Source organism: Notamacropus eugenii, chromosome 2 (genome assembly GCF_028372415.1).
Source record: "Notamacropus eugenii isolate mMacEug1 chromosome 2, mMacEug1.pri_v2, whole genome shotgun sequence".
NCBI classification, from domain to species: domain Eukaryota; kingdom Metazoa; phylum Chordata; class Mammalia; order Diprotodontia; family Macropodidae; genus Notamacropus; species Notamacropus eugenii.
The window spans coordinates 145931501-145959067 of record NC_092873.1 but is presented as its reverse complement, the minus strand read 5'-3'; the positions used below and the strand labels follow the sequence as shown (position 1 = coordinate 145959067).

At 36.4% G+C, this 27567-nt stretch overlaps 1 protein-coding gene across 4 annotated transcripts in view; it reads right to left on the bottom strand.

Annotated features, from left to right (window-relative positions):
- MYO6 (myosin VI) overlaps positions 1-27567 on the bottom strand; it is a 226644-nt gene that overhangs the window by 62469 nt on the left and 136608 nt on the right. For all 4 annotated transcript variants that reach the window (XM_072642643.1, XM_072642644.1, XM_072642645.1 and 1 more), the window contains exons 11-16: positions 26475-26555; positions 22265-22445; positions 17749-17893; positions 7693-7850; positions 5671-5762; positions 2830-2902 (exon numbers count right to left, since the gene is read on the bottom strand). In XM_072642643.1, the coding sequence (XP_072498744.1) occupies positions 2830-2902; positions 5671-5762; positions 7693-7850; positions 17749-17893; positions 22265-22445; positions 26475-26555 (730 nt within the window). The remainder of the gene's footprint in view (positions 1-2829; positions 2903-5670; positions 5763-7692; positions 7851-17748; positions 17894-22264; positions 22446-26474; positions 26556-27567) is intronic.

Genomic DNA, 27567 nt, shown 5'->3' with positions numbered 1-27567 from the left:
TTAGCTTCCTCTACAATTACACTGAAAATTCAGCTGCTCTCAAATTGTTTGGATTAAATATGCAAGCTACTGTGTATATTTAGATTTTTAAACTATTTCCCAAATACCTTATTCTCAAAAGTAAATTCACAATGATGTCTCCACAGGGGCAGCAAAATCTAATGTCAAGAGTATAGCACAAGGAATCAAGAGACCTAGGTCCTACCACTAGTTCTGTCACTAACCGGCTGTAGAATTTGGACATGACAACCTCTTTGTGTTAGTTTTCTTCTCTAAGATGGGTATAATACATGAGAAAGCACTGGAAAAAGTACTAGACTATAAGTCTAAACGGGATTTCATGAGTGTTTCCCCATTCTTCCTGGACTGTCTTCATCTATGGAATTTTAGACCCTGGTGTCTTATCCTAACCTTTCTCTGAAACCTCTGAAATCTGCTGTCCCAAAATCCAGGATGCCTATCAAACAATATTTAATTTCCTTCTCCTCAATGCCAAATTCTAAGATGGAGTAGTTCCTTTACCCCAAGATTCCTATCATTTTAAAACAACCAATTTTTCCTCATTGGTATGAATCAGGTCTAGGATAAGAATTTTTTCCACTTGCTCCTCCATTTTTTGAAGGATGAAGTTATCATTAAGGCAAGGCAAATCAAGAAATCATTAGTTCCTCCACTTTGGGCAGAGCAAGATCTCCAGCAGATGACCAGATAAAATAACTTTCTCCACTACTGTTTTATCATCCCTTCATGCATGTTCTGTAACCTATTTGCTCTTTCTATCCATATGGTAATATACTCCAAAAACAATAATGTTTTTGCTTCTTCCTCCATTCACCATCACCCAAATGCTCTCTACTGTGCTTCCCTGAATGGAGTATATTTTCTTAATATTCAATACTATTCTTCTCTCTCTTTTGTTTATCCTTTTGAATAAGATATATGTACTCTTCTAGAGCCACATTTTACCAATTAAGTCCTATCCCACCAGTGTCAGTGACACTTGGGCAAATCAAATTTGTGTGTTAAGATTTCTAGTTCAATTTGCTTATTACTCACTCTCTGTGCATTTATTTACAAATGTCAGAAGTCACAGTTTACAATGCTGGCTTTTTTCTTGTGTTTTCTCACTAATGAATTCCTAGGTATCTTTGTTGTTATTTGGCTTCCTACACAGTAGCTTTTCTATTGCTTAGCAGATATATGTGGTAAATTATCTCAGCCTTCTTTTGTTTTTCATTTAAAGACCTTCTGATTAAATTTGTAAGGTATAATCTTAGGCAAATCACAAACTCCCTATGCCTTAATTTCCTTATGCAAAAAATGTGAACAATAATCTGTATCCTGTCTACTCTCAGGGTTTGTTTTGGAGAGAGTATATATAAAAAATGTTGAAAGTCAAAGAACCTGAACTCAGATGCTAGCTTGGTCACTTAATTAACTAAGTAACTCTAGAAAAATCACTTAACTTCTCTGTGCCTAAGTTTTTTCATCTGTAAAAAGAGAGTACTGAACTAAATGGCCTCCAAAGTTCCTTCTGACTCTAAACATACTATGACCAATTCCGTATGTTTGTCATGATGAAAAAATGAGCTGAAAAATTTTACTTCGTTCATTTGGTGAAATGAAAATATCAACTGAGTATCTCCTAGTAAAACACTTTGTTAAGAAGTACAAGACCTGATTTCATCACTCTTCTAGGACCTTCAAATATAGCTGCAGGAATAGATATGTTTGGAAATAACTACAATACAAGGCATTACCTGAAAAATATCATATAAGAGATAAAAAAAAAAAATAAGTGTTACAGCAGTCCAAAGGGCAATGAAATTATTTCTGCCTGGGGCATGTTCCATAGGATAGATGTGGAATTTAAGTTGGGCTTTAAAGGCTGGGAAGTATTATGATAGGAAGAAACATGAAAAAGGAGACAAGATCTTTAGGAATAAAGGACAGAACCCAAGAAAGGGAACACTTGGGGAAAGTGAAATAAACAAGTTTTCAATGCAAAAATGTCAAGTGTTTTGAAAGTGTTACACACATAATTATCGTAGCCTACTTAGTTATCACCTGTAGTTGGGAGACTGGGCGGCCAAATTTACAAAGGGACTTTCTCTTAATATTTGTAGTGAGCAGTAAGAATGGATGGTGATTATGTAATGAGGACAACGGCACATGCTGATGGCAGAGAAATGACCCACAGGCAACAACTATTCGCTATTATGCGCAATGTTTTAACAAATACAAATTTCTCGGTCACAACTGTAGTTATGTTCTCAATCACAGAAAGACAAATTGGTCCCAAAGACAAATCCTTCCTGTGGTCTCTCTTGGAAGTAAATGTGCTATAATGTGCAAAAGAGAACTAGTCCCACTGTCACATGCAATTACAGAAATGGAAATAGATACGTTACTCAATTCAACCTCCCCAAAATGTTTAGTAGATCAAAAACTATTCTAACTTCATATTGCTACTGTCATCATTTTGTTTAATTTACTTAAATGTATTTACAGTATTTGTTTATTCTAAAGTTCCTAATTTTGTTTTAGCATACTAGCCACACGCAAATTCAAAAGCACTAAACAGGATTAGAAAAGCCTTTAGAAAACTTTGAACCAAAACCAAAGAGGGTTGAATTGAAAGAATCCCTTTCAAGGAGCAGTATTAAAAAAATGAGGTTTTTGTCAATAACTAATCACATCTTTATTTCTACTAGCTAAAATGTCAATAGCTAGACTGAAAAAATAGCAAGATGAAGTATTAAAATCCATTCTAAATAAAATTAATTATAAACCTGTCATATTTTTCAAACATAGTCAAATAAGACATACCAATACAGTCCTGATTATCCACATAGTGTACTTCATTGACTCCTAAGCCTTCTTTTTGATAGAGTTCTTGCTCCTAAACAAAAATGAAATAATTACAGATACAGCTATCTCCTGAGGTATGAAATTACTTCAGTTTTATGCTAGTAGCAGTATAATTAAAAATTGAGTATTTATATTACACTAAGTAACAAAGGAGATCAATTAACAAATATTTATTAGGCACTTAACTATGTACTAAGCAATGTTAGATGCGAAGGATAAAATATAATAAATGAAAAAACTGCACTTGCAAAGAGTTTACTGGAAGAATGCACCACAGAACAGAGAAAAGAGAAAATCTTTGCTCTTAGGGAGTACATAACCAAGCATTCTCTCAGAAAAATGAGTAACCAGCTCCCAAATAAATCAAGTATATGAATCACATATGCAGAATCATGTCCATGTGCACAATTATACATTATCAATCATGTAAGTATCAACTAACTAAGAACTTAGAATAAGCAAAATAAAAAAAGCAAATTCTCTGAAGGTACTTTATAAGCCGACAAGATATAAGAGTTAGACCTATTTTATAAATTTACTACTCTTTGATGGCATTCAAAACAGAAAATTTATTTCTATTTTAGACTAAATGTCTTAATTTTGCTTATCTCAAATGAACTAATTAGGTCTTTTAACAAACCTGAGTATTTCTCTAAATTTAGGCAAGGACAGATCTGATCAAGTGCAGGTTATCTGATTATATGTAGATATACATATCAGTAAAGGTCACATTTTCCTGTATATGGATTATAACATATACTGGATGACTATATACATGTAAACGTGTGTGTGAGGGTGTGTGTATATACACATATATAAACGTGTGTACACACATATATAAAAATGTGTGTAGATGTTTCTACATACAAGTGCACACATGCACAAACATACAAAATAAGGTGACATAATGGATAGTGCTGGACCTAGAGTCAGGAAGTCTTGAATTCAAATCAGACTCAAGACACATGCTAGCTATATGGCAGTGGGCAAATTACTTAACTTATCTGCCTCAATTTCATCATTTGTAAAATGGAGATGAAAATAACTCCTTATCACCCAGGATTCTGTGAGGATAACATGAGATGTTGTCTGTAAAATGCTTTACAACCTTTAGAACACTACATAAACACTAGTTATAATAACATGTGTAGGTATGCATGTACCATTTTATAAGTTATTTGGTGAAAATGTAAGCAAACTGAGCCTTTTTCTCAACTGAGTGTGTGTTTCTTTTTTCACTAAGGGAAAGCTTCATGACAGAAGCAAATATGGCCTGTTCTTAGGCCAAGAATGTACATATACTCCAGTACTTGTCAAATGCTCAAAGTCTCTGCAAAAGATTGTTCCAACTAAGTATCAGCCTAGGTAAGTGCTATCTTATCAGGAGTAGATTAATCGCTAGGTTATGAATTTTTAGGCTCTTGTCATTCTGTGAAAGAAAAGAATATAGAAACAAGATTTTAGTCCTGTGCAGGCCCACTTCTATAACAATAGTGACTGAGTGACAAAAGGAGGAAGATTGTGCTCAAAATTATACCATTTTAAGATTATGCATAAATAGTCATTTAAAAGTTGCTTCTCTAAATGTAGAACTTTTTCCAATGACTACCAAGCTGATACAGGACTGAAGAGATGGAATTAAATCCATATTGACATTGTTACTAAAACTGAAACCAAGTTTCAGCTGATCAATAACTATTTATTAGGTATCTACTATATATCAGCTATATATATGTATATATATATATATATATATATGCATATGCTAGATACAGTTGATACAAATCTAATGAATGAGAAAATCCTTACTCTGAAGGAGCTTATATTCTATTAAGGGAAACACCATACAAACACAGACATATATGTGTATACAGATTATGAAATAAATACAAGGTAGTTACATACAAGATAGTTAGGGAAGACACTAGTACGTGGGTGATAGACTGTGTATAAGATAGGGTTTGAGCTGCCTCTTCAAGGATGAGGGGGATTCTGCAAGGTAGAGATGAAGAAATTTATTCCAGGCATAAAGGAGATTCAGTAAAAAGGCAGAGAGATAGACAACGGAATATCACATGTGAGGAACAGAAAAGGTAGGTAGGATCAAGGAGTGTATGGGGTGGTCAAGTTGTCAAATACAGAAAAGAAGTCAAGTAGGATAAGGAAATTTATATTTGGAAAATAAAGTGACTTAGTCATGTATCAAAAACAAAGGATAACAAAAAAGCAGTCCAAGCGCCACACTGACGCTCATATAATATTTCAAAAAAAAAAGAAAACAACTACTAGAAGGTGACTTCCAGGACTATGCACAGATTCTCTATGGAGGATTTATAGTAGGACATGGACAAGAATCACAAAGGATAAGAAGGCATGAATGGGTTGCAACCTGCAACAGTTGAAAAGATGCCTACTTGGATGATCCTAAATCCACTTAAGTAATGAAAGAGATAGTGAAATATCTAAATATTTAGAAATCTTTATCCCCAATGGGGGCTATACTAATAGGAGTTTTGTAGGAAAAATTATACCACTTGAATACTTGACTAAATTTTCAATATACATTATAAAGCACTGTTACAAAAATATAAAAACACAAAGAATATATAAATCAAATTTTTAGAAGTCCTAAAAAGGAATTAGAGTAACTATATTAAAGGAAACGACATGGAGAAATTACATTCATTTAGTTAAGCTGAAATTCAGTAGTAATATCTTTAGCAAATTAAACAAATCAAAGCCAGTTTTACTTTTGTCCTCCAAAATTCTATAACAACCAATAAGCATAATGTAAATTACCTCCTTCAAAATCCTTTCATTGAAAAACTGTTGTAGCTTTTCATTGCAATAGTTGATGCAAAACTGTTCAAAACTGTTGTGTTCAAAGTACTCTGAAAGAGAAAATAAAAAACTACAGTGAATAATCATTATCAGACCAGTAACATAAATTTTTCTTAAAATAAGTTTTGAGAGTACCAAAGACTTAAATCCAAATTAGACAAAAATTAACAGCTGTAAATAACATTCACTTTTCTATAGTACCATGATAATACTCATCCTGAAATTTTAATTCTATTAAATATGAACTGGTTAGAAAAAGATGTGCTACATTAAATTTCTGAAATAGACATCCTTTAAAAACAGCTGTATTGTATAAAGGCTTTATTGAGCACAGGACTGGGGGAAAAAAATTATTTTTCACAGAATGACACAAAAGCCAAATATAACTGGTGAGCTGCACTATTCCCCACCTGGCTGCACTCCTCTGAACTTCATCAGAATCTCATTACCCTGGCAAGATCACATCAACACTGAAACTCTCATCTCAGGTCCCTGCCCCTGGTGCCAACTCTCTCCCTCTCCCTGGAGAGGGTACAAGATGGATAGTGCAGAACTTCTCCTAGATCTTTCACTTAAGGAGATACACAGAGCAGTCATCTTTTCATTCCCCTCCCTTCTGGACTTCATTATGCCCCTAGAATACCCTCTCCTTTTAATCCTCCTCCTAGCTTGTCAGTTTCATTTTATATGTTGTCTTCCCCCATTAGATTGTGAGCCCCTTAATTGCAAGGACTGTCTTTTGTTTTTCTTTGTATCTCCAGTACTTAGCACAGTACTTATATGGTACACAGAAGACACTTAATACATGTTTGACTATCAACTACTGCCTAGGAGCAGTGTCATGTACCACACAATAAAACAGAACAAAATGTATTCAACTACAATTAGTATTATGGTACTTTAATGCAGAATACCACTCCCATAACAATGATTCCTCCCTCTCTTGAGTCTATATCTATACCTACATACATCTCACATCTGCCCCCTTCTCTCCACTCACACAGTGAATAGCTGATTTCTAGTCCTCTTCACCTCCTGGACTATTGCAAAAGCCTCAAATTGGTTCACCTGCTTCTGTGCTCTTATATATGGGGCTCCTCCCTCCCTCTGACTGTAGAAAGTAGGGGGTAGACATCCAGGAGCTCCTCCCACATCCTCCACTATTTATGGAGGGTGTCTCAGGAATTGAGCTCATCATTTCCCAGCTGGCTGCTTTCCTGGACATCATGATCTCCAAGAATTCCACATTCTGCATGATGAAACCAATTCTGAAACTCTAACCTCCTTAGCTCGGCCACAGGACATCATCATGCCATAGAGCAATTGTCTTATGCCATTCTTTTCTTAACCAGCACCTAGCACAGTATCTGGAACGGAGTAGGCTTAATAAATGTTGATTGGCTCATTCTGATTGACTCAATACAATAAGAAGAGAGCACATATTCAGTACCAGAATGTCTTCAAACAACATAGACAATAAACGTTTATTAAGTGCCTACTATGAATACCAGGTCATAAGAAGAAGTTGAAAGTAAGATATCAAAGTTTATAGGGCCATAAATGCAGGGCTAGAAAGGACCTTGAAAAGTTTCTAATTGGAACCCTTGAGAACCAAAGAAGTAAAGTCACACTGGTTAGCATCAATGGCAAAATATGGATTTAAGCTCAGGGCCTCTGACTAAATCCCACATTTTCTCCCTCCACCACAAGGGAGGATGGTTCTCAGAGAGCACAGGTAAAGGGAAGGGTAGCAGAGAGCTGCAGAAAGATAGGGTCAAGTTTACTGGTGTGACTAGTGGGAAGAAGAGATGGTGGGATTAACTTCAGTGCTGATTCCCCCAGCTGATCTTCTATTGATTCCAAGAATCACTCAGGAGTATTCTTCAATGAATAGGAGAACTTAACCTCTAAGGTATATAAGTCAGAATGTCAGAAAAGGTGTGTGAACCTTAAGAAAATATAAAAATACATCAAACTTACCAAAACCAGCGATATCTAGCACTCCAATAAAAAATGATGATGTTTCAAAAGGAAAACACTGATTTACTCTGTTCACCACATGATCAAAAAGATGACTATAGACAGTTTTTGCCAAAGCATCACGTGCATTGTTAGCTTGCTCCACCTTCAGGGGTACCCTACAAAACCAATACAAAAATATTCAAACATTTCCTAAAAATAATTTGAGGCATACAATATCACAGCACTGGGATATGTCCATTAATGTACAGTTAAGTCAATAAAGTCACTTAAATGTACCTGCATCAATACGTAAGACTTATATTTTTGTAGAGCTCCCTCATACAGAGCTACAAGGTCTCATTTCAATGTCTCAGTGGGGAGCTGAGGTAACACTGGATTCTCAAGAGTTGGGTCAACAAAGTACATGCTCTGGCATGTTCTATCCTACCAGAAAAGTTTCAAGTATGGCACCTAGCAACAGACCTACTCTGCTTTCCAAGAACCACTCTAGCACTATCAAAGGAAAGTAAAGCACTAAATAAGGTAGGCTGACCATCTGGTGATGCATCCCTTAGCCAGGGTAAGCCATGAAACAAAGACAAATATAAAATGGCCCTCAGTCCTAAGCAGCCCCCCTTCCATTTCTTTAGTGGCAGGAACAGAATAGCAGAAAAGGGGGAAGAGGGTGGTAAGAATTACACTTTTTAAACATCTTAAAACCTCACCTTGGCTGTTGTTACTATAAATGTGAGCTTTTTAAGTAATCACTTCATCAATAAGCATTTATTAAATGTTTACTGTGTAGCAAGAAGTGTACTAAACGATGAAGACAGAAAAATAAAAATGCAATAGCCTTTGCCCTCAAAAGAGATTTCATTGTTACAGGGAAGACAACACATATATAAATAAGCATATACTTATTGTTGTCATACTAGTGGAGAAAGTGAATTGTATCAATTTTAATATTCTCACTCTAAAAAATCAGAAGAGCAATGCTGCAGCAAAATGTACACCTCACTTAAGAGATATTCCATGGGAGAGACAAAAAATTCAGAGTGTTTTTTATTACTCTCAAAGAGAACAAGAAATATCATTTTATGGGACACATGACCTTCTAACATTGCTATACTTAACTGTTATTTGCAAAAAAAAAAAAGACTTGCTTTTGTACTAACAATCACAGAGTATATAAAGAGATGGAGAAATAATACAGCAAGCAGAACACTACAGCAGGAAGAACCAGAAAAGACATTTGGCAGGACATGGTTTCTGAGCCAAATTTTAACGGAAGCCAAAGACATCAAGAGAAAGAGATGAGGAAAAGGCACATGGAAGAGGAGATAAAGCAAGAAGAGTATGCCTGACTGGAGAGTGTGCGCAGGGAAGTAATGTATAAAAGACAACAAGAAAGCTAGGAAGGGGCCAGGTTGAAGAGTTCTGAATGTGAAACAGAGTAGTTTGTACTTAATCCTTGAGGTAATGAAGTGTCAGTGTAGTTAACGAATGTAGAAGTAGCCTTGTCAGACCTGCAGTTTAAGAAATTCATTTTGGTGGCCATGTGAAAAATAGATTAGAGTAACGAGAAACTTTGGGCAGGAAGATGAATTAGAAAGCTACTGAAATATTCCAGGCAAGAAATGATGAGAGCCTGAATTAGGATTTTGGCTGTGTGACTGGAAAGAAGACATACAAGGTATGTCATAGAGAAAGAAATTGTAAGATGGGAAAAACAACTGGATATATGGGAATAAGGACCCAAAAGGTATCATGAATGTGAAACTATATGACCAGAAGAAGAATGATGCATTCGGTGGCAGGAGGGAAGTTCAAAAGAGGAATAGGTTTGGGAGAGAAAGCAATGAGTTCTGTTTTAGACAGGCTGTGTTTGAGGAGCCTATAGGTCATAGAATCTGCAACGTGTAATACGCAATTGGTAATTCAGGACTGCAGTTGAGGAGGAAGACTAAAGTTGGATAACTCAATCTGGGAATCATCACTCTATATAATACTTTAAGGTTTGCAAAGTAATTTACATTCATCATCTCATTTGATCCTTACAACAATCCAAATGATAAATGATCCCACAGAAGCAGATGAATGAGATCACTAACTGAGAGAGTATAGTATGAAAATAACAGAGGGCTTAGAACAGAGTCTGGGAGGTTCTCATGGAAACACAGATGAAGATCTAGCACAGAAAACTGAGAAGGAGCTAGTCACATGGGTGGGGAAAAAAACAGGACAGAGTAGTCATGAAAACTCCAGAGAACAGAGAGTATCCAAGGGGAGAAGGCAATCAAAACTAACAAATGCTACTGAGTCAAGAAGTATGAAGACTTAGAAAAAGACATTATAGATTTGGCAATTAAAGACATCACTGATAACTTGAGAGAGAACAGTTTCTATCAAGTGATGAAATAGGAACCCAGATGATTTAAAATAGAGTGAGAAACAATAGGACAGATTTTGGTGGATCATAAAATACATAAAGTGAAATAAAATATAAGAAAGATAGGAAAAGGCCAGGTTGTGAAGAACTTTAAATGTCAAAGAGAGGATTTTATATTTGAGTCTGAGGATTAATATGGAGCCACTGAAATTTAATGAACAGGAGTATGATATAGATTCAGACCTGTATTTTAGAAAGAGCATGCTAGCAGCTAAGTAGACAGAGTGAAGAGAGATTTCAAGAAAAAGGACCAACCAAACAACTATCACAATAAATCATCATGGGGCAGGAAAGGGGGAAAAGTGGAGAGAAGAGGATAGTTTGTGAGGATAAAAACCACAAGACTTGGCAAGAGATTGCATATGTAGAGTGCAAGAAAGGAGTTAAGAATGGAATCAAGGTGGCAAGTCTGGGTGACTGGAATATGATAGTACCTTCAAGAGTAATAGGAGAGTTTGTTAGAAGGCAGGGTTTTGGAGAAAAGATAATAACTTGTGTTTTGGACATACTAAGAGGAAGTGGAAGGGTTGAGTCTCAATCGCTTTCTCAAATTAAGGTGAAAAGAGGAAGCAAGTTATTAAGGATGATAATTAGCGTTCAGGGGAGGATCTAGTAAAGGATTTTTTTTGAAGAGAGGCCTGAACCTGTGTATAGAAAGCAGAAAACAAATGAGTAGATAGGGATAGATTGAAGATGAAAGAGGGATTAGACATAAGAGTTAAGGCAATGTACTAGAGAAGATGGGAAAGAGTGAGATTGAGGATATGTATATAGCTGGGTCTTGAAAAGCACAAGAGCTGCCTCTTCATCAAAGACCAGAATGAAGGAAGAAATAGTAGGTGTTGATGTCAGAAGGGTATAGTATGAAAAGAAGTTCTCAACAAATGGCCTCAATTTATTTTTCTGTTAAGTATTAGGCATGGTCCTCAGCTGAGAAGGTAAAGGGAAGAGATCACATGAAAAGCTTAAGGAAAGATGAAAAGCTTTGGAATAGATACTGTGGTGAGATGATGAATAAATTAGGGAGGGAAAAAAAAAGGACTAGCTTGCTGCAGTGCGGACCCAGCTGAAATCAAATAGCATGAATTTGTAGTGGCCACAGTCATCATTATTTCACGATATCCTACATTTCCATTTACTAACATGTGAGTAGGATCAAAGAAGATAGCTAGTAGGAATAATCCATGGAGAGCAGTTCTGTCATGGTAAGATTGATGACAAAGGAATAAGTGATTCAATACTAAAGAATATTGTTTAACTAGTTCACCAAGAGACAGAGATTGGGAAAGGAGGAGAGTGTAAACAGAGCAGAGGAGATGGCCCTGTACAGTACTGAAGGATTAAGGTCCTGGAAATCATGATGAGAATGAAAAGTAGGTTTAAGAGGAAAAAAGAACAAGGAGAATCTAAAAGACAAAATATGATGATCAGATATAGGAACTTCAGATTTCTCAAATGCAGACATGATAAGATCAAGGACACAACCATCCTTGAGTAAAGCAGGGAAATGAGAGGTCAGAATGGTGGCAGAAAGGAAGGCTATGAGCCTGGGATTCAATTCATCAAGAAAGAAAGGAGAATATCACAGAGGCCAGTAGATAACAGTGACCAGGATCCGGATTACATGATAAATCTGGATTGCATTACCCTCAAAGGAGAAGAGGCTAAATAATAAAAGGAGAAAAACAATCTGGAAGTAGCAATGGGAAACAAGAGTGTTCCAACTCCCCTTCACTGCACTCATAATGGGTAAAGGGATACAGGGTCATCCAAAGGAGCCAGGCCTCCATAAGTTCCAGGAAATAATAGAATAGAGGAAAGGGTATAAAATTAATAACTGAACTATTTTAATTTCTTAAAGATTCATCTAAAAAAGTTATTGGGAGGGGGGCGCAGCCAAGATGGCAGAGTAGAAAGACATACATACACTAGCTCTTCCCCCACAGCCCATAAAATACCTGTAAAGAAAGACTCTCAACAAATTCTAGAGCAGCAGAAGCCACAGAACAACAGAGTGGAGGAGATTTCTAGCCCAGGAAGACCTGAAAGGCCAACGGGAAAGGTCTGTTGTACCAGATACAGAGCAGAGCCCAGCCCAGCCTTGGCCTCATAGCACCGGGAAGAACAGGACTGAGCAGGTTTTGGGGAGAGAATCTCCAGCAGCAGTGCAAATCCCTCAACCCACAGGCACCAAAGGTCAGTGAAAGGGTTTTACAGTTGGCCAAAAAGGGAGCAGGGTGTCCCCATAGCTATGGCCTCAGATGGCAGCAGCAGAGAAAGCACTGGGCAGGGGCTCCCAAGGCAGGCAGCAACCTGCATCCATTGTTGAAGGCCTCATTGTAAAGCCCTGTGTGGCGGCCCTGCCCCCACCTAAAGCTCCTGGGGAAATTGAGCAGCTGATCTTGATCTCACACTGAATGGCAGCATTGCCCCTGCCTAAAGCCCATGGGGGAATTGAGCAGCTGATCTAAATCTCAGCCCCCAGTGCTGGCTTGCCAGAACTGGAAGCAAGGTGGTTGTGGAGAGGAAACTCTACTACTTGCAGATTCTGGGCACAAAAGTTTCTGATTGCTCCCAGACCAGTGTACACGCTTGATTGTGCCACCTTGGAGGAACTGAGATCTTAGAGATCCCCAGAGTATACCCTATTCCTGATAAAGTCAAGTAACTGGTTGGGAAAATGCCCAAAAAAGGGAAAAAAATAAGACTACAGAAGGTTACTTTCTTGGTGAACAGATATCTTCTCCCATCCTTTCAGATGAAGAAGAACAAAGCTTACTATCAGGGAAAGACATAAAAGTCAAGGCTTCTGTATCCCAAATATCCAAAATAAATATTCAATGGTCTCAGCCTATGGAAGAGCTCAAAAAGCATTTTGAAAATCAAGTAAGAGAGGTGGAGGAAAAATTGGGAAGAAAAATGAAAGAGATGCAAGAAAATCATGAAAAGCAAGTCAAGAACTTGCTAAAGGAGACCCAAAAAAATGCTGAAGATAATAACACCTTGAAAAATAGGCTAACTCAATTGGCAAAAGAAGTTCAAAAAGCCAATGAGGAGAAGAATGCTTTAAAAAGCAGAATTGGCCAAATGGAAAAGGAGGTTCAAAAGCTCACTGAAGAAAATAGTTCTTTCAAAATTAGAATGGAACAGATGGAGGCTAATGACTTTATGAGAAACTAAGAAATCACAAAACAAAACCAAAAGAATGAAAAAATGGAAGATAATGTGAAATATCTCAATGGAAAAACAACTGACCTCAAAAATAGATTCAGGAGAGACAATTTAAAATTATGGGACTACCTGAAAGCCATGACCAAAAAAAGAGCCTAGACATCATCTTTCATGAAATTATCAAGGAAAACTGCCCTGATATTCTAGAATCAGAGGGTAAAATAAATATTGAAAGAATCCACCGATCACCTCCTGATAGAGATCCAAAAAGAGAAACTCCTAAGAACATTGTAGCCAAATTCCAGAGTTCCCAGCTCAAGGAGAAAATATTGCAAGCAGCTAAAAAGAAACAATTTGAGTATTGTAGAAATACAATCAGGATAACACAAGATCTAGCAGCTTCTACATTAAAGGATTGAAGGGAGCGGAATATTATATTCCAGAAGTCAAAGGAACTAGGACTAAAACCAAGAATCACCTACCCAGCAAAACTGAGTATAATACTTCAGGGGAAAAAATGGTCTTTCAATGAAATAGAGGACTTTCAAGCATTCATGATGAAAAGATCAGAGCTGAAAAGAAAATCTGACTTTCAAACACAAGAATCAAGAGAAGTATGAAAAGGTAAACAGAAAAGAGAAATCATAAGGAATTTACTAAAGTTGAACTGTTTACATTCCTACATGAAAATACAGTATTTGTAACTGTTGAGACAGAGAGAGAGAGAGAGAGAGAGAGAGAGAGAGAGCGACCAAGCAAGCACAGGATGAGTTGAATAGTAAGGGATCATATCTAAAGAAATAAAATTTAAGGAGTGAGAGAGGAATGTATTGGGAGGAGAAAAGGAGAAATGGAATGGGGCAAATTATCTCTCATAAAAAAGGCAAGAAGAAGACTTTTCAATGGAGGGAAAAAGGGGGGAGGTGAAAGGAAAAACGTGAAGCTTACTCTCATCACATTTGCCTCAAGGAAGGAATAAAATGCACACTCATTTTGATATGAAAACCTATCTTACAATACAGGAAAGTGGGGGAGAAAGGGATAAGCAGGGTCGGGGGATGATGGAAGGGAGGGCAATAGGAGGAGGGAGCAATTAAAAGTCAACACTCTTGGGGAGGGACAAGGTCAAAAGAGAGAACAAAAGAAATGGGGGGCAGGATAGGATAGAGGGAAATACAGTCAGTCTTAACAAAATATGACTATTATGGAAGTCATTTGCAAAATTACATATATATATACTGAATTGCTTGCCTTCTCAGTGGGGATGGGAAGGGAGGGAAGAAGGAAAAGAAGTTGGAACTCAAAGTTTTAGGAACAACTGTTGAGTATTGTTGTTGCATACAACTGGGAAATAAGAAATACAGGTAATGGGGTATAGAAATTTATCTTGCCCTACAGGACAAAAAAGAAGATGGGGATAAGGGAAGAGAGGGATGTTAGAAGGGAGGGCAGACTGGTGGTAGAGGTAATTAGAATGCTTGGTGTTTTGGGGTGGGGGGAGGGGAGAGATGGGGAGAAAATTTGGAACTCAAAATTTTATGGAAACGAATGCTGAAAACTTAAATAAATTTAAAAAAAACACATCCCTAATGCTTAACACGGTGCTTTGTGCATAGTAAGTGAATAATAAATATTTATAACTTGAAAAAAAAAGTTATTGGATCTTAAAGTTAACAAGAATTAATTTGCTTTTACATAATAAAATCAAAAGAAAGAAGCACTCTTCCCAACAATTTCCACTCTAATCTACCCATAAAATCATTCATTTTAGGTATGCAAGAGACCTCAACAATAATCTAGACTAACTCCATTTTATAGATGAGGAAACTAAGGGTGAATATCACAATTAGCCAAGTTTACTTGAATATCGTGGGGAAGGCTTAAAGTATAACTGCTGCTACTCATAAATGAGGTAGACTAGATGAGATCTAGCTAAAATTAAAGAATATAAGTAAATTGAGAAATTGGGAAGCCAGTGTGTTCAAAGGAGGTAAGAGTTGGGGTAGAGAAAATGGCTATGACCCATAGGCTGTACTTAGTGAGAGAATAGTCACATGGAAGTCTACAGATAACAGCCCCAAAGAAATGAACTGACTAGGGTCATCTTTAAAGGAAGAAATGTAACTATTAAGTGATGGTGGAAGAGGAAATATCTGAAAGTAGCAGTGGGATCAAGGACTATGATAATTCTTCCTCTTTGCCCTGTGTCAGAGAGGGTGCCAAGAGATGTCTTCAGGAGGACTAATTTCATGAACATGAAAAAAGATGGAAGAAAAGTGAGAGGAAGAGATTTAGGGCAAAGGGGATTATGTTAACAATAGAAAGTACTAAAGTGAAAGGATAGGGAATGGGAAAAGAGCTATGGATGAGTTTACTATGAGAAGGGGATAGGCAATATGTCACTGATTCCCTTGCCTGATCCTCTCTGAATCACTGATTTCACACTGATTCTAGACATCCCATAGAGCACAGGTTCCCAGGCCAGTCAGCATATCATAATCAGTCCAGTAGGCCAGAAGACCCCGGCAGCCTGAGTAGGCAAAATATTGCTCAGAAGGAAGAAAGTATACCTTTCCTCCCCTTGGACAAAGCTCCAGTCACCCCATCCTAGTTCCATTTGTGAGATTAAAGTTATCTGATGTACCTCAATTCTCTTCTGCTACCCTTTGAATAATTTCACTTTATCTTCCCCTACATAACTCACTTTATTCTAATCTCAGAGGAAGGGGTGTTCCATTTTCCTTGCCAAACTGAACCCCTTCATCCATGTCCTTGGTTCTATCTTCATTTTTTATTCTTATCTCTTTTTCTCCTCATTCAAAAATTTGTGGAAAAGAAATTTACACTAGCTATCTCCATTTCTTTACCAACTATTTATTCCTCAATCCCTTGCAATTTAACTTCCCTCTCCAAATATTATAATAAAACCTCTATAAAGTCATCAATTATCACAGACCAAAGATTAAGAGCTGTAAGGGATTCAGAGGCTATCTAGTACAATTTTACAAATGAAAACACTGAGGCACAGGGAAATTAAGTGACTTCATTTCCCTCCAGAGGAATTTCTTGGTTTTGACTCACCATCATCATCTTCTTCACATCCCCTTATAAAGATAAGCTTATCACCAAGAAAATAGTCATGAAGATTGCTTCAGCTTTGGTACTCACCGCTTGTCAGTACCCTAAGTTGCCACTGCCCCTGTGATTGGAGGACTAGAGGATAGAGCAAGAGCAAAAAAACCCAAAAAAACAAAAACTCCTCCCAACTCTCCTATTCTCTCCCATTTCAGCTTTCCTTTTATATGTCTTCCCCCATTAGACTATAAACTCCTTCAGGGCAGGGACTGTCTTTCATTTCCTTATTTGTATCCTCAGTGCTTAATGCATGCTTAATATTGTACTTGCCCAAGGATCCCAAAGGTAATAAGTAACAGAGGCAGAACTTGAATCTAGGTCTTCTGATTCCAAAGCCAATGCTCTTCCTAATTTTGATCAGCCTTTCTAGGACCTCATTCTCCTTGACTTATCTGTAGTATTTGACTCTGTAGATAACATCTTTCTTCAGAACACTCTGTGCTTTCTTCATTTCTATGACACTACTTTCTCAGTTTTCCTGAATATCTCTAACTGCTACTTTCTCCCTCCTTTGGGTAGGTTTCCTTCTTCCATTTCCTCTACATATACATTAATCAAGGTCCTGACATTTGCCCTCTTCTCCTCTCTGTCCTCTCTTCTTAATTCCATTTCATCTACTCCTAGGAGACTGAACTGAATATATACTGACTCCAAGACATAACCTAGAAGTGGACCTATTTTTGCTTTTAAAACAAATGTCTTAGCCAGGTTTGTCTTTTGTGATTTGGGTATAAAATAGTGTGTGCCATAATTAGCCAAAGTTATATTAGATATAAATGGCAGTTTCATAAATGCTGAAAAACAACCAATTCTCTATAAACACATACACACACCTCCTACAATCTTGTATATGTTTTTAATTTGTTCACATCTTTATAGGCCAACTTAAGAAAAATTTCCACTGTAGCCATCTGACACTATTTACATTAAAAAATGTAAGCTATGTGTTTATTTTGAACCAGAACTTGGTATGATATCTCCAACAGCTTTCTTATTCTATTTATTCACTTTAAGATATGAACTATTATACTAAATTCCTTCTTTTGTGTCTTAGAAAGGTGACCCTTGGTTCTTGGAAGACTACACCAGTTCCACTCAACTATATTTTTTTGAAACTTTAAATGACTTCAAGGAACATGAAAGTCACCATGTAGTTGAGAAACAAACAAACAAAAAAGCATAAGAATTCTCTGTCACAGTTTTGGAAGAATTATAAAATAAAAAATTAAAGTAGCCATTTATAAAAAGCAAGACATTTGCAGGGAGAAAATATTACACTAAAAACTTTTTGGCATATTTGTACTGGTTTAATAACTTACTTTATAACTGTTCCTTTGGTGCCCCCTGCTGTTGTAAGCATGACTCTTGTAGTTAAACTCACTCGAAGATCCTCTTGATCCAAACCCAGCAACTCAGCACAACATTCCAAAGACTGAGTAGATTTGTTCTTCAGGTTACAACCACCTAATTAAACATATCACATTTTTAAAGTCCTGATTAATTTTTAGTGAATGATAAAATTTAGGAGTCATTTCTCTAAGGTTACTTTAATTATAGTTGTCAAACCAGACCCTCTGAAAAATTTGGCTAAAGGCTTAACAGTGGTATATCTAGGTCAAAGAGCATGGACTGTTTCATACCTTCTGTATATAATTCCAAATTCCTTTCTGAAATGGTGGTACCCATCCAAAGGTCCATCAACAAAATTACAAAGCTAACAAAATCAACCAAAGTATCTTTAAGCACCTATAGTGTGCAACGGCACTGTACCAAGTAAAGGTCAAATGAAACAGTCCCTGAATACAAGAAACAGTCTACCTGTGACACACAAATGTGTGACCACCATAAAGTTGGTTAGCTTCTAAATATCTCAGGTGATGACAATAAATTACACAGAAGTTTCTGATCTATACTATTAGAGGGGTTTCCCAATTAACAAATTCTCTTCTCATTGGGTAATTTTCTTCATGTGACAGCTTTCCAGTTTCATGAAATGAACATTATACATTATCTAAATTTAATTGGATCTAAATTTAATTTACACCTAAATGCTTTCCAATTTTCCTAGTAATTCCCATCAAATACAAAGTCCATATCCAGGTAGCATATGGTTTATGGTTTACCAAACACTGAGTTATTAAGTCTAATTATTTCTGACTCTTCCTTGCCTAGTCTGTTCCACTAATTTTTTAACCAGTTCCAAATACTTTTGATATTTAGTGCTTTATAATATGAGGTCTGGAAGTGCTATTCCCCCTTCATTCCTGAGGGTTTTTCCCCACTATTGCCCTTGATGTTCTAGATCAGGATTGTTTTTTGTGTCATGGAACTCTGGCAGTCTGATGAAGCTTACGGGCCTCTTCTCAGAATAATTTCTTTAAATGTATAAAATATAATACAAGTTCAACCTACTGAAACTGCTTTAGGAAGATCACTTTAGCAACCAAATGGAGGATGGAACAAAATGAGGTGATACTTAAGGCAAAGAGACTAACCAGAAAGCTACTGCAGTATACATGAGGTCATAGGGGTCTACATCATACTGCTGGTAGAGGCAGAAAAGGAACATGTAAGACACGTTCTGAAGGCAGATTTGATATGAGGGATGAGAAAGGGGAACTGATAATACCTCACATGATAGGAACAGGTTTCCCTGCCACAAAGCAAAGATGTTCTCTCTAAAAGACAGCAAAGCACTCCCACAGACCTGATTGGCCCTTGCCTTCCTTGATGCAGCTTCTTGGTTACATATGGACATAAAAAGCCCCACCCAAATGGAGTCAGGGCCCCTGTGATTTTTGGTGGATATCTGAGGACCATACAAGTCACCATACGCTGCCCAGGGTAGGTGAGATGGAGAAGGAAGGAAGAATGAAAACTTCTCAATTACAAAAACTATGTGACATTGTGAATTTGGTGCATATCACTGCCAGGCTGAAGCAAAGCAAACCTTTCTGTTAACTATTCAAGGACCTGAGAGTGCCTCATTTCATCCCAACATCCCAACTGAACAAATAGGGTACTAGTCTTAGTCCTGCCCCTAATATCTAGGCTTCAAGCCTGAGTGCCTGGGAAGACAGCAGTATCCTAAACACTAATAAGGAAGTCAAGAAGCAGTGGGAGAGATGAGAGGGGTTTGGGAGGAAAGATAATGAAGGCAGTTTCTGAATGGTGAATTTAAGATGTATACAGGACATCCAATTAAAGATGTCTAAAAAGCAGTTAGAAATACACAACCGGAAGTCAGTGGAGAAGTTTAGAGCTGTACAAGTAAATCTAAGAGTCATCTACAGGGATTACCATTGAAACCATGGGAGCTGATGTGCTCACTAAGGAAAATAGCATAAAGAAGAAGAACGGAGCCTTAAGAGACACTTATTATCAGCAGGCATGACATTAAAGAAGATCCAGCACAGAAGACAGAGAAGAAATGTTCAGATAGAGAGGAGGAAAACTAGGAGAGAGCAGGACCAAGATAACCTACAAACAAGAAAGTATCAAGAAGAGGGTGATCCACAGTGTCAAAGGTTGCAGAGAAAACAAGAAGAATAAGAAGAAAAGATCATAAAGATTGTCAATATAAGAGATCATTAGTAACTTTGTAGGGAACAGTCTTGGTTGAATGGTGAGATCAGAAGCCAGACTGCAACTAGTTAAGGAGAGGAAAGGAAATGGAAATAGCTAGATGGCCTTCTCAAGGAGTTAGCCACAAAAGGGAGGAGGTTATGGGACAACAGCTAGTGGGGATGGATAGATCATGTGTGAATTTTTTGAGAATGAGAGAAACATGGGCATATATGTAGACAGCAGAGAAACATTCAGTAAAGAGGGAGTAACTGATTTCTATTACTACTTCACAACCTTCTAAAAGTCCTTTAATATCTCAGGGTTTCAGTTTCTCTATTGTAAAAAGAAGAGGTTGGCCTAATAGGTCCCTTCAGTTCTAAATCCATGATCCTACATCCCAAGTAATTACATTTACTTAGATATCAACACTGCACACAGGCTCCCCTCGAGAAGTCTCACTCAGACTATTCTGATGCAGCTTCAGGATTAGATATCCAAGAATCATAAGCACAAGCTGGTAACCAGCCAGTTTCCAGTTTATTAAATTTCCTCCCTGTGTCATATGACCCAAGACCTTTAGCAAACCATCTCTGGTGAGTGAAAATTTTAGGCATCTCAATGATGAAAATCTCCTTCCCTCTGAGAAGTATAATGAACAGTCACAGATAAAATGACTCTTTCTCACACAAGTCTATTGTCCTTCCAGTATCCCTAGGCAGTTAATATTGGTTTCCCCAAAGAACCCAATCTCCTATGGCATTGTTTAAGGCATGGCAGGTCATGAAAAGTGGTTTCCATTTTCCTTTATTAGACACTAGGAGAAGGCAGATTACTAGGACTTCTACACAAGTACCTACGGTAAGGACAAACCCCATGCTCCCATTAAAGCACATTCCCATTAAAGCACCTGTTAGGGGAGCAGCCTGCACAGAGAAAGAGACTCACAACCTAACACTAAATGCTGACCAACTGCTACCAATGGAGAAGTAAGCTCGAGAACTCTGGGAATAATGAGACTTCCCCAAACTATCCAGCCCTGCCTCTAGCCTAGCAGCTAAAGATATTACCCAAAGGAACAGCCCTTGTGGAAATGAAATCTAGTAAGTGTCTTTCCAAGTGCTCTACTTCCTCAGCAGCCACAGCTATGAAAGATCTGAAAAGAAAAGTTCTCACCACCGAAGTCTTAGACATAGTCAAATGGTTCAAAAATAGCTATTATTTAACAATGAAGATGTAGTATCATCTGCTGTGATGCTGCACCCATAGAACCACTGAGCCTTCCTATCTGATGTGCAACTGAAACTCCCTTTACTTACTGTCTCCCCTTATAAAAATGTGAACTCCTTTAGAGTAGGGATTGTATTTTTTCTAACTGTGAACTCCTTTAGAGTAGAGACTGTATATTTCCTATCTATAGTCTTAGAGTTTCTCACAGAGCTCTGCACAAAATGGGCATTTAATATAAGCTTTCTGATATATTCATTCATCTAAGGGAACATATATAAACATGTTGAAATCCCATAGCATAAGGAGAAGAACTAGGGTACAGTAAGATACTATATAGGTCATGCAGTGAATGAATCCATACATTAGGAAGCAAATTTAACCTTTTAGTTCTCATTGAGACTTCATAGAATTGAACTTTTGACTGCAATATGGCTAAGGAAGAGAATCTTATCCAAAAAGAACAGAACCAATAATGATAATGGAAGAGAAAAAACAGAAATCAGATAAAGAAATTCACCTATTGAAATACATAAAAGTATGGCAACCAAATGTAATAAAGACTGGATGAACACTGACTTTGAAAGTCTTGTACATAATTCTCCCATACACACCACCAAGAAACTATCAGAGAGGATCATCGACACTTCACAGCTACATGACCCGAGTTTTACCCAAGCATCGTGTTGGGCATCTTATCATCACTCTTCTTATACTTTTCAATTCACTAATAAAAGGAGTATTACAAACATCTATATACATCTGAAAAATACCATGAAGTTTTGATTGTAGGTGCCAAAATATCACAAATAATTTTGAGACATTAAGCCTATAAATTGTGTATGTTTGTCTTATCAATTCTATACACTAATGCTTTTTAGGATGAATTAGAACTCCTAGTTTCACTGTTCTATCAGTCTTGTTTTCACTGCATAGCAACTAAAATTTTCATTAATATAGTATTAGACTTAAAAACAGCTTATGCAACAGTATTTGTTTTATAACTTAAAGCATGCAATAAAAATCATGAGAGTTAATAACCACCTGAGGTGCTGCCAGTTTCCTCAAAATCAATATTTCCAAGATGCAGGACACCAGCTACGACCCTGAAAAGATCGAGTTTCTCTTCATCACCCAAACCAATCTTTTTCATGGCTGTGCACATCCTATTGAAATCACCATGGTCATCTAAAAGAGGATCTTTCAAGGAACCTGCTTTAAGGTACTACCAAAAAAAAGGACAACAATTATTTCACTTTGAAATTTTTAAAATTATGGTCAATTATAACAGTGGTTTAAAATAAAGCAATGCAATGCAAACACATGCAAAATTAAATATTTTTAAATTACCAAGATTTTGTTTTGCTTTTTTGGAAGGAGGAGGCAAGGCAAACGGGGTTAAGTGACTTGCCCAAGGTCACACAGCTATTAAGTTTCAAGTGTCTGAGGCCAGATTTGAAGTCAGGTCCTCCTAACTCCAGGACTGGTGCTCTATTCACTTAGCCACCTAGCTACCCCAAGTTTCCAAGATTTTTTAAAAATTTAATTCAGTAAAATGTTTTCCAATTAATTTATAATTTTTAACTAAAAGCATTGTAATATTGGGAAACAGGACAAGGAGGAAGTAAAAAACAAGAATATTAAGTGATTCAGCAAGCACATATATTAGCGTAAGGGTACAGACTTGAAAGAAATTAAGTAAAAAGAAAAACCCCAAAACAGGCTACTGTAAATAAAGTGGCATCAAAATTTTAGCACCAAGTCTTCTACCTCTAGGTTTTATACATACACTACCACTGATGTCAACACTGACACCAGTAGGCAAGTAAAGGACTGATAAAGCTTCTCAAACCCTGAAACATTCTGAGGACTAACATTTTGTTCACCTTGTTATTCAAGTGGTATATAAGGACATAAAGCTTATTGTAGGGATCTACTGGAAGATTTTTTGGAAAAGTTTGTATCTAAATGTGCTTATTGATTAAAAGCAGTACTATGAGGTAAGAAATAGAAAAGAACTGGAAACAATGCCTTCAAAGATCATGGAAGGTTCATACAGCATGAAAGTTGTAGAATGTTGGAAGATGGAATAACTATGTCTGGGAATTTTCCAGAAGCTAAAAGTAGATAAGTTACCCAATCTCACTGTATAAAGACTAGTTTGGTGCTAAGATGCCATCAGTGAATAGCTAGTTTCACAGGAAATAGTAAATGGCCTGACAGTTATACTTTTAAAAATATATATGGTTAATACATATGATCATAGGTTTAGAAAAAGAAGAGGTTCTTTAGTCTGGCCTCTCATGAAACTAAGGCCTGAAGAGTACCTTCTAAAAAAATAATTTTTCTTCATGATTTCTGGAACATCTATACATATATTACAATGCAAGTCTACCATACTAACTCAGAGAGAAGCAACAGTAACAACTTCATGCAGAAAAATTAATAGGAAGCACAAATTACATCACTATGTCTTTTAGGTAAACTGAGAAATGCTATAAATTAAATGGTATTTGCCTTAATATATAAAAGTTCTTGAAATTAAATATAAACAAAAACACTATTTTCACCATTGCAGACTAAAAACACTGCATGCATCTAAAAAGTAATCACTTCACACAGACTGAGGAAACACCAAGAGAATTAAACTATATCTTCTATTTATTCAAAATGATCACCTCATCTTCCTGATAATAAAGAAAAGACAAAAATTAATTTTAAAACGTTAATCTATTATCCATCTATATTTGTAATCACACATATCAACATGATTGGAGACAGACAAAAACAATGTTCACTAAAGAACTAGAAATACTACATTTTTCACTTCTCTTCAAAAAATGAAAACCATCTTATTTCTGCTCCTACCCCATTTACTTCTTTCATTCACAAAACTAAGATTTCTAATGATCACAGCAATGAAATAATTGAATTTCTATTATCTCAAGAAAAACAACTTCTATATAATAGTGATAAGTTCTAAATATGACCCTTTGGGCATAAAAGATTACTAATAACAATCAATTATGCTCTGTATGATTTCCTATTCAAACAAATCACTTTTTTTAAAAAACAATTTTTGTCCAGACCTGTAATTTCATCAGTATGAACTCCCAGTTCATGGAAAGTCCCGTTAAGTATTAGAGAATTGAGTGGGGCATGAAGTCTGGTGATTTGACCATGGTCAGTCACATAGCTAGTGTATGTTACACATAAGAACTGAACCTGTTTTCCTGATTTAAAAGTCTTCTAACATCCTGTCTTTCATTTTTTATTCCAAAGAGGACCTTAACATCAGGAAGGTGATGCCACAACTTACAAGTTAATTGGATTTAGTGAGGGAGGGCTGTGCAAAGTCTCTCCTCCTGAGCCTTCTGGGACCCACAGCAAAAGATGGATCAGGACAACTGGACATCTCCAGATGTAGAGGGAGACATTGGACTTTTTAAGCTAAGATCTTTCCCAGGTCTCAGTCTGATTGAGGCAATATCCTCACCTGCTGGTGCTCTTTCCAGAGGCTCACTAAAACCTCAAAAGATATTTTGGGATTTAAGGGCTAGATTTCTTGCTTTAAACCAGGTGTGGGGAACCCATGGCCTCGAGCCACATCACATGTGGGTCTACTCAAGTGGGACCTTTTAATTTATAGTCTCTTTATAATGGATTTTTTCTGTCAAGTTTGGATTCAGTCAAAGGGCCACACTTGAGGGCCTAAAGGACCACATGTAGCCTCCCTTAAACCCAAAACCTTCTGGCTCTCGTGGACTGGTCAACAATAGGTCCCAGCCCAGCCCAGTTAGTCATTGTTTGGGCCCTGATGACTCAGAGTGAATGTAAAAAGCAATTGTTTCTGTTTTGGCCAGAAACCCAGAGGATCTTCCCTTCCCAGATTGATTTTTTTTTTTAAACTAAGTAAATGAGGCCATTCTTTGACTCATTTCTTACCTAGCCTTAATCACTGAATGTGCACTGCCTCAGTAAAAGTGAGACTGGGGAATGACCTTAGCTTAAAAAGACCAAGGCCTCCCACTCCATCTGGGGCCATCTCCAGTTGTACTGATCTATATCTTGCCCCAGGACTCAAATAGCTCAGGAGGCCAGAATGAGGCTTATGATTCTGTACAGCCCTCCCTCACTTTTAAATCTAATTAACTTGTATATAAACTATTCTTTTTTAAAAAAAAACTCTTGATTTTTTTCCAATTAGCAAGTATTTCTTTTTTCTCCCTTCCACTTCTACTGCTTTGGAAAGTAAGTGAACATACAAAATGAATTAAATTACACAGATACCACAATTATTTGCAACTTGAGTCAGGCACATTTTGTTCCCCCTCCCTTCTTTTCGTTTTTAACCATAGCCATTATCAAGCAAGTCAAAAAATTTTAACTCATAAATATCAGCATATTCAAAATTTAATTACAAAAATCATCTACAAGAATATGTTCAATTAAGCACTCAGTATAAAATTTTCACACCCTAAATTAACAGCAACAATGGAAATGAACATTTTAATTTAATTTTGAGGGATTTTGTAACCCTTTGAATTTAAACTCTTTGAATGGATGTAACCCTAAATCATTATAGAACTTAAGTATCTTACACATTAAAACCAAAAAGGCTACAGTATTTAATTTCCTAAGTTCAGTATGCTTTAAAAATAGCACTTTAAAGTGAAAATTTCATTAAAACCTTTTCCCCAAGTGTAGAAGATGACATAATGATTAACTGACGTGCCTATAAAACATTACAAAACATAATGATATAAGACTTTTTTATGAGAAGTTCTAATAATTTAACACCATTATTTCATTGTATTTTCTTCTTTAGACATTAATGTCAGATATGCATAAAAATATTTTGAGAAAAGTAATTAAATTGTTAGGAGTGGACAACCAAATAAAGTCAATATGCACATATTCTACACCTTTACTGTTTTATGTAGCCATGATTTAATAAAGTAGTAGAATAAGTTTAGTAATGAGTTATTAAAAATAATCTTAGGCAATTCACAAAAAACAAGTAATTTACAAAGTCTGGTAAGGCCTAATTACATGAATGTACATAAGTGCATACACTGAAATAAGTGCTACATTGTTACAGCAATCATTTTTTAATAATTCCTTGCTCTTTAAAAATCAGTAAATATAATATTAAAACCAAAACCAAGCTACTAGGCTAAAATAATGAGTAAACATATTATTACTTAACAAGCATTTTAAAAAAATACTTAGAGTAAAAATGAGTTTACTGTACCTCAGGACTTTTGCGGTTCTGTAAAATCTGTTTGTCTGTATCCTTAGTAGCGAAGAACCTAGTGCAGCCTCGATTTAAATACTATGACAAAGAAATATTTTTACATTACAAATTGATAGAGAAAAATCTCATTTTAATTTGTTAATAACTGATAAGTATCTCCCTTTGATCTTCTAAAGAACATTTAGTTTTAATCCAGTACATCATTTGCTCATCACCTAATAATAAACAATCTTTTCTTCCAGTATCACTAGGATCACAGAAACTAAACAACTAAATGCCAATATCTATCTGTAAATAGAAAGAGTAGATCAACTGAAACACTAAAACTAATAATCAGAGAAAAGAGAATTTTGAAACACAGTCTGGTAAACTTTCTCCAAAAAGATTTAAAGAGCCCAAGGAAAGAACCAGCAGGAAGAATCAGAGGTCAAGTTATTTAGCCTCTATCAGAACCTCAGTGGAAGCACATTTAAAACACAAATTAATATTAATATTTGCAATATTTATCTTAGAGGTTTCTAAACTGTAAATTCACTGAGGGTAAGAACTGTATTTGTCATTTTGCCCACACCAACTACCTTGCACCTAAGCTACTTAATAAGTGCTCATTAAAGGTTGGTCTCAATGAACCTGTAATCAAATGAGGCAATTTATGTAATGGTGCTTGGGATAGGTTAAATGATATGAAAATATAAGTCACCATCATTTTTATGCCTGTTTATGGCAGCATTTACAACTTTAGCTTCTAAAACAAAGAACGGAACACTGAATGGAATAGAAACGTGTAGCCAAAATCTTGCTTTCAGCAATGGCTTCCTTCAAATATCAGCTAAAAATCTACTTTGTGCAAGAAACCTTTCCTAGTCCTCAGGCTGGTAGGTGGCACAGTGGAGAGAGTACTGGGCCTGGAGTCAGGAAGATTCATTTTCCCACATTTAAATCTGGCCTCAGACACTTATAAGCTGTGTGATTCTGGGTAAGTCACTTAACTCTGTTTGCCTCAATTTCTTCATCTGTAAGTGGCAAATGTAAACCATGGCAAAATCCTTGCCAAGAAAACCCTGAATGGGGTCATGAAGAATTGAACATG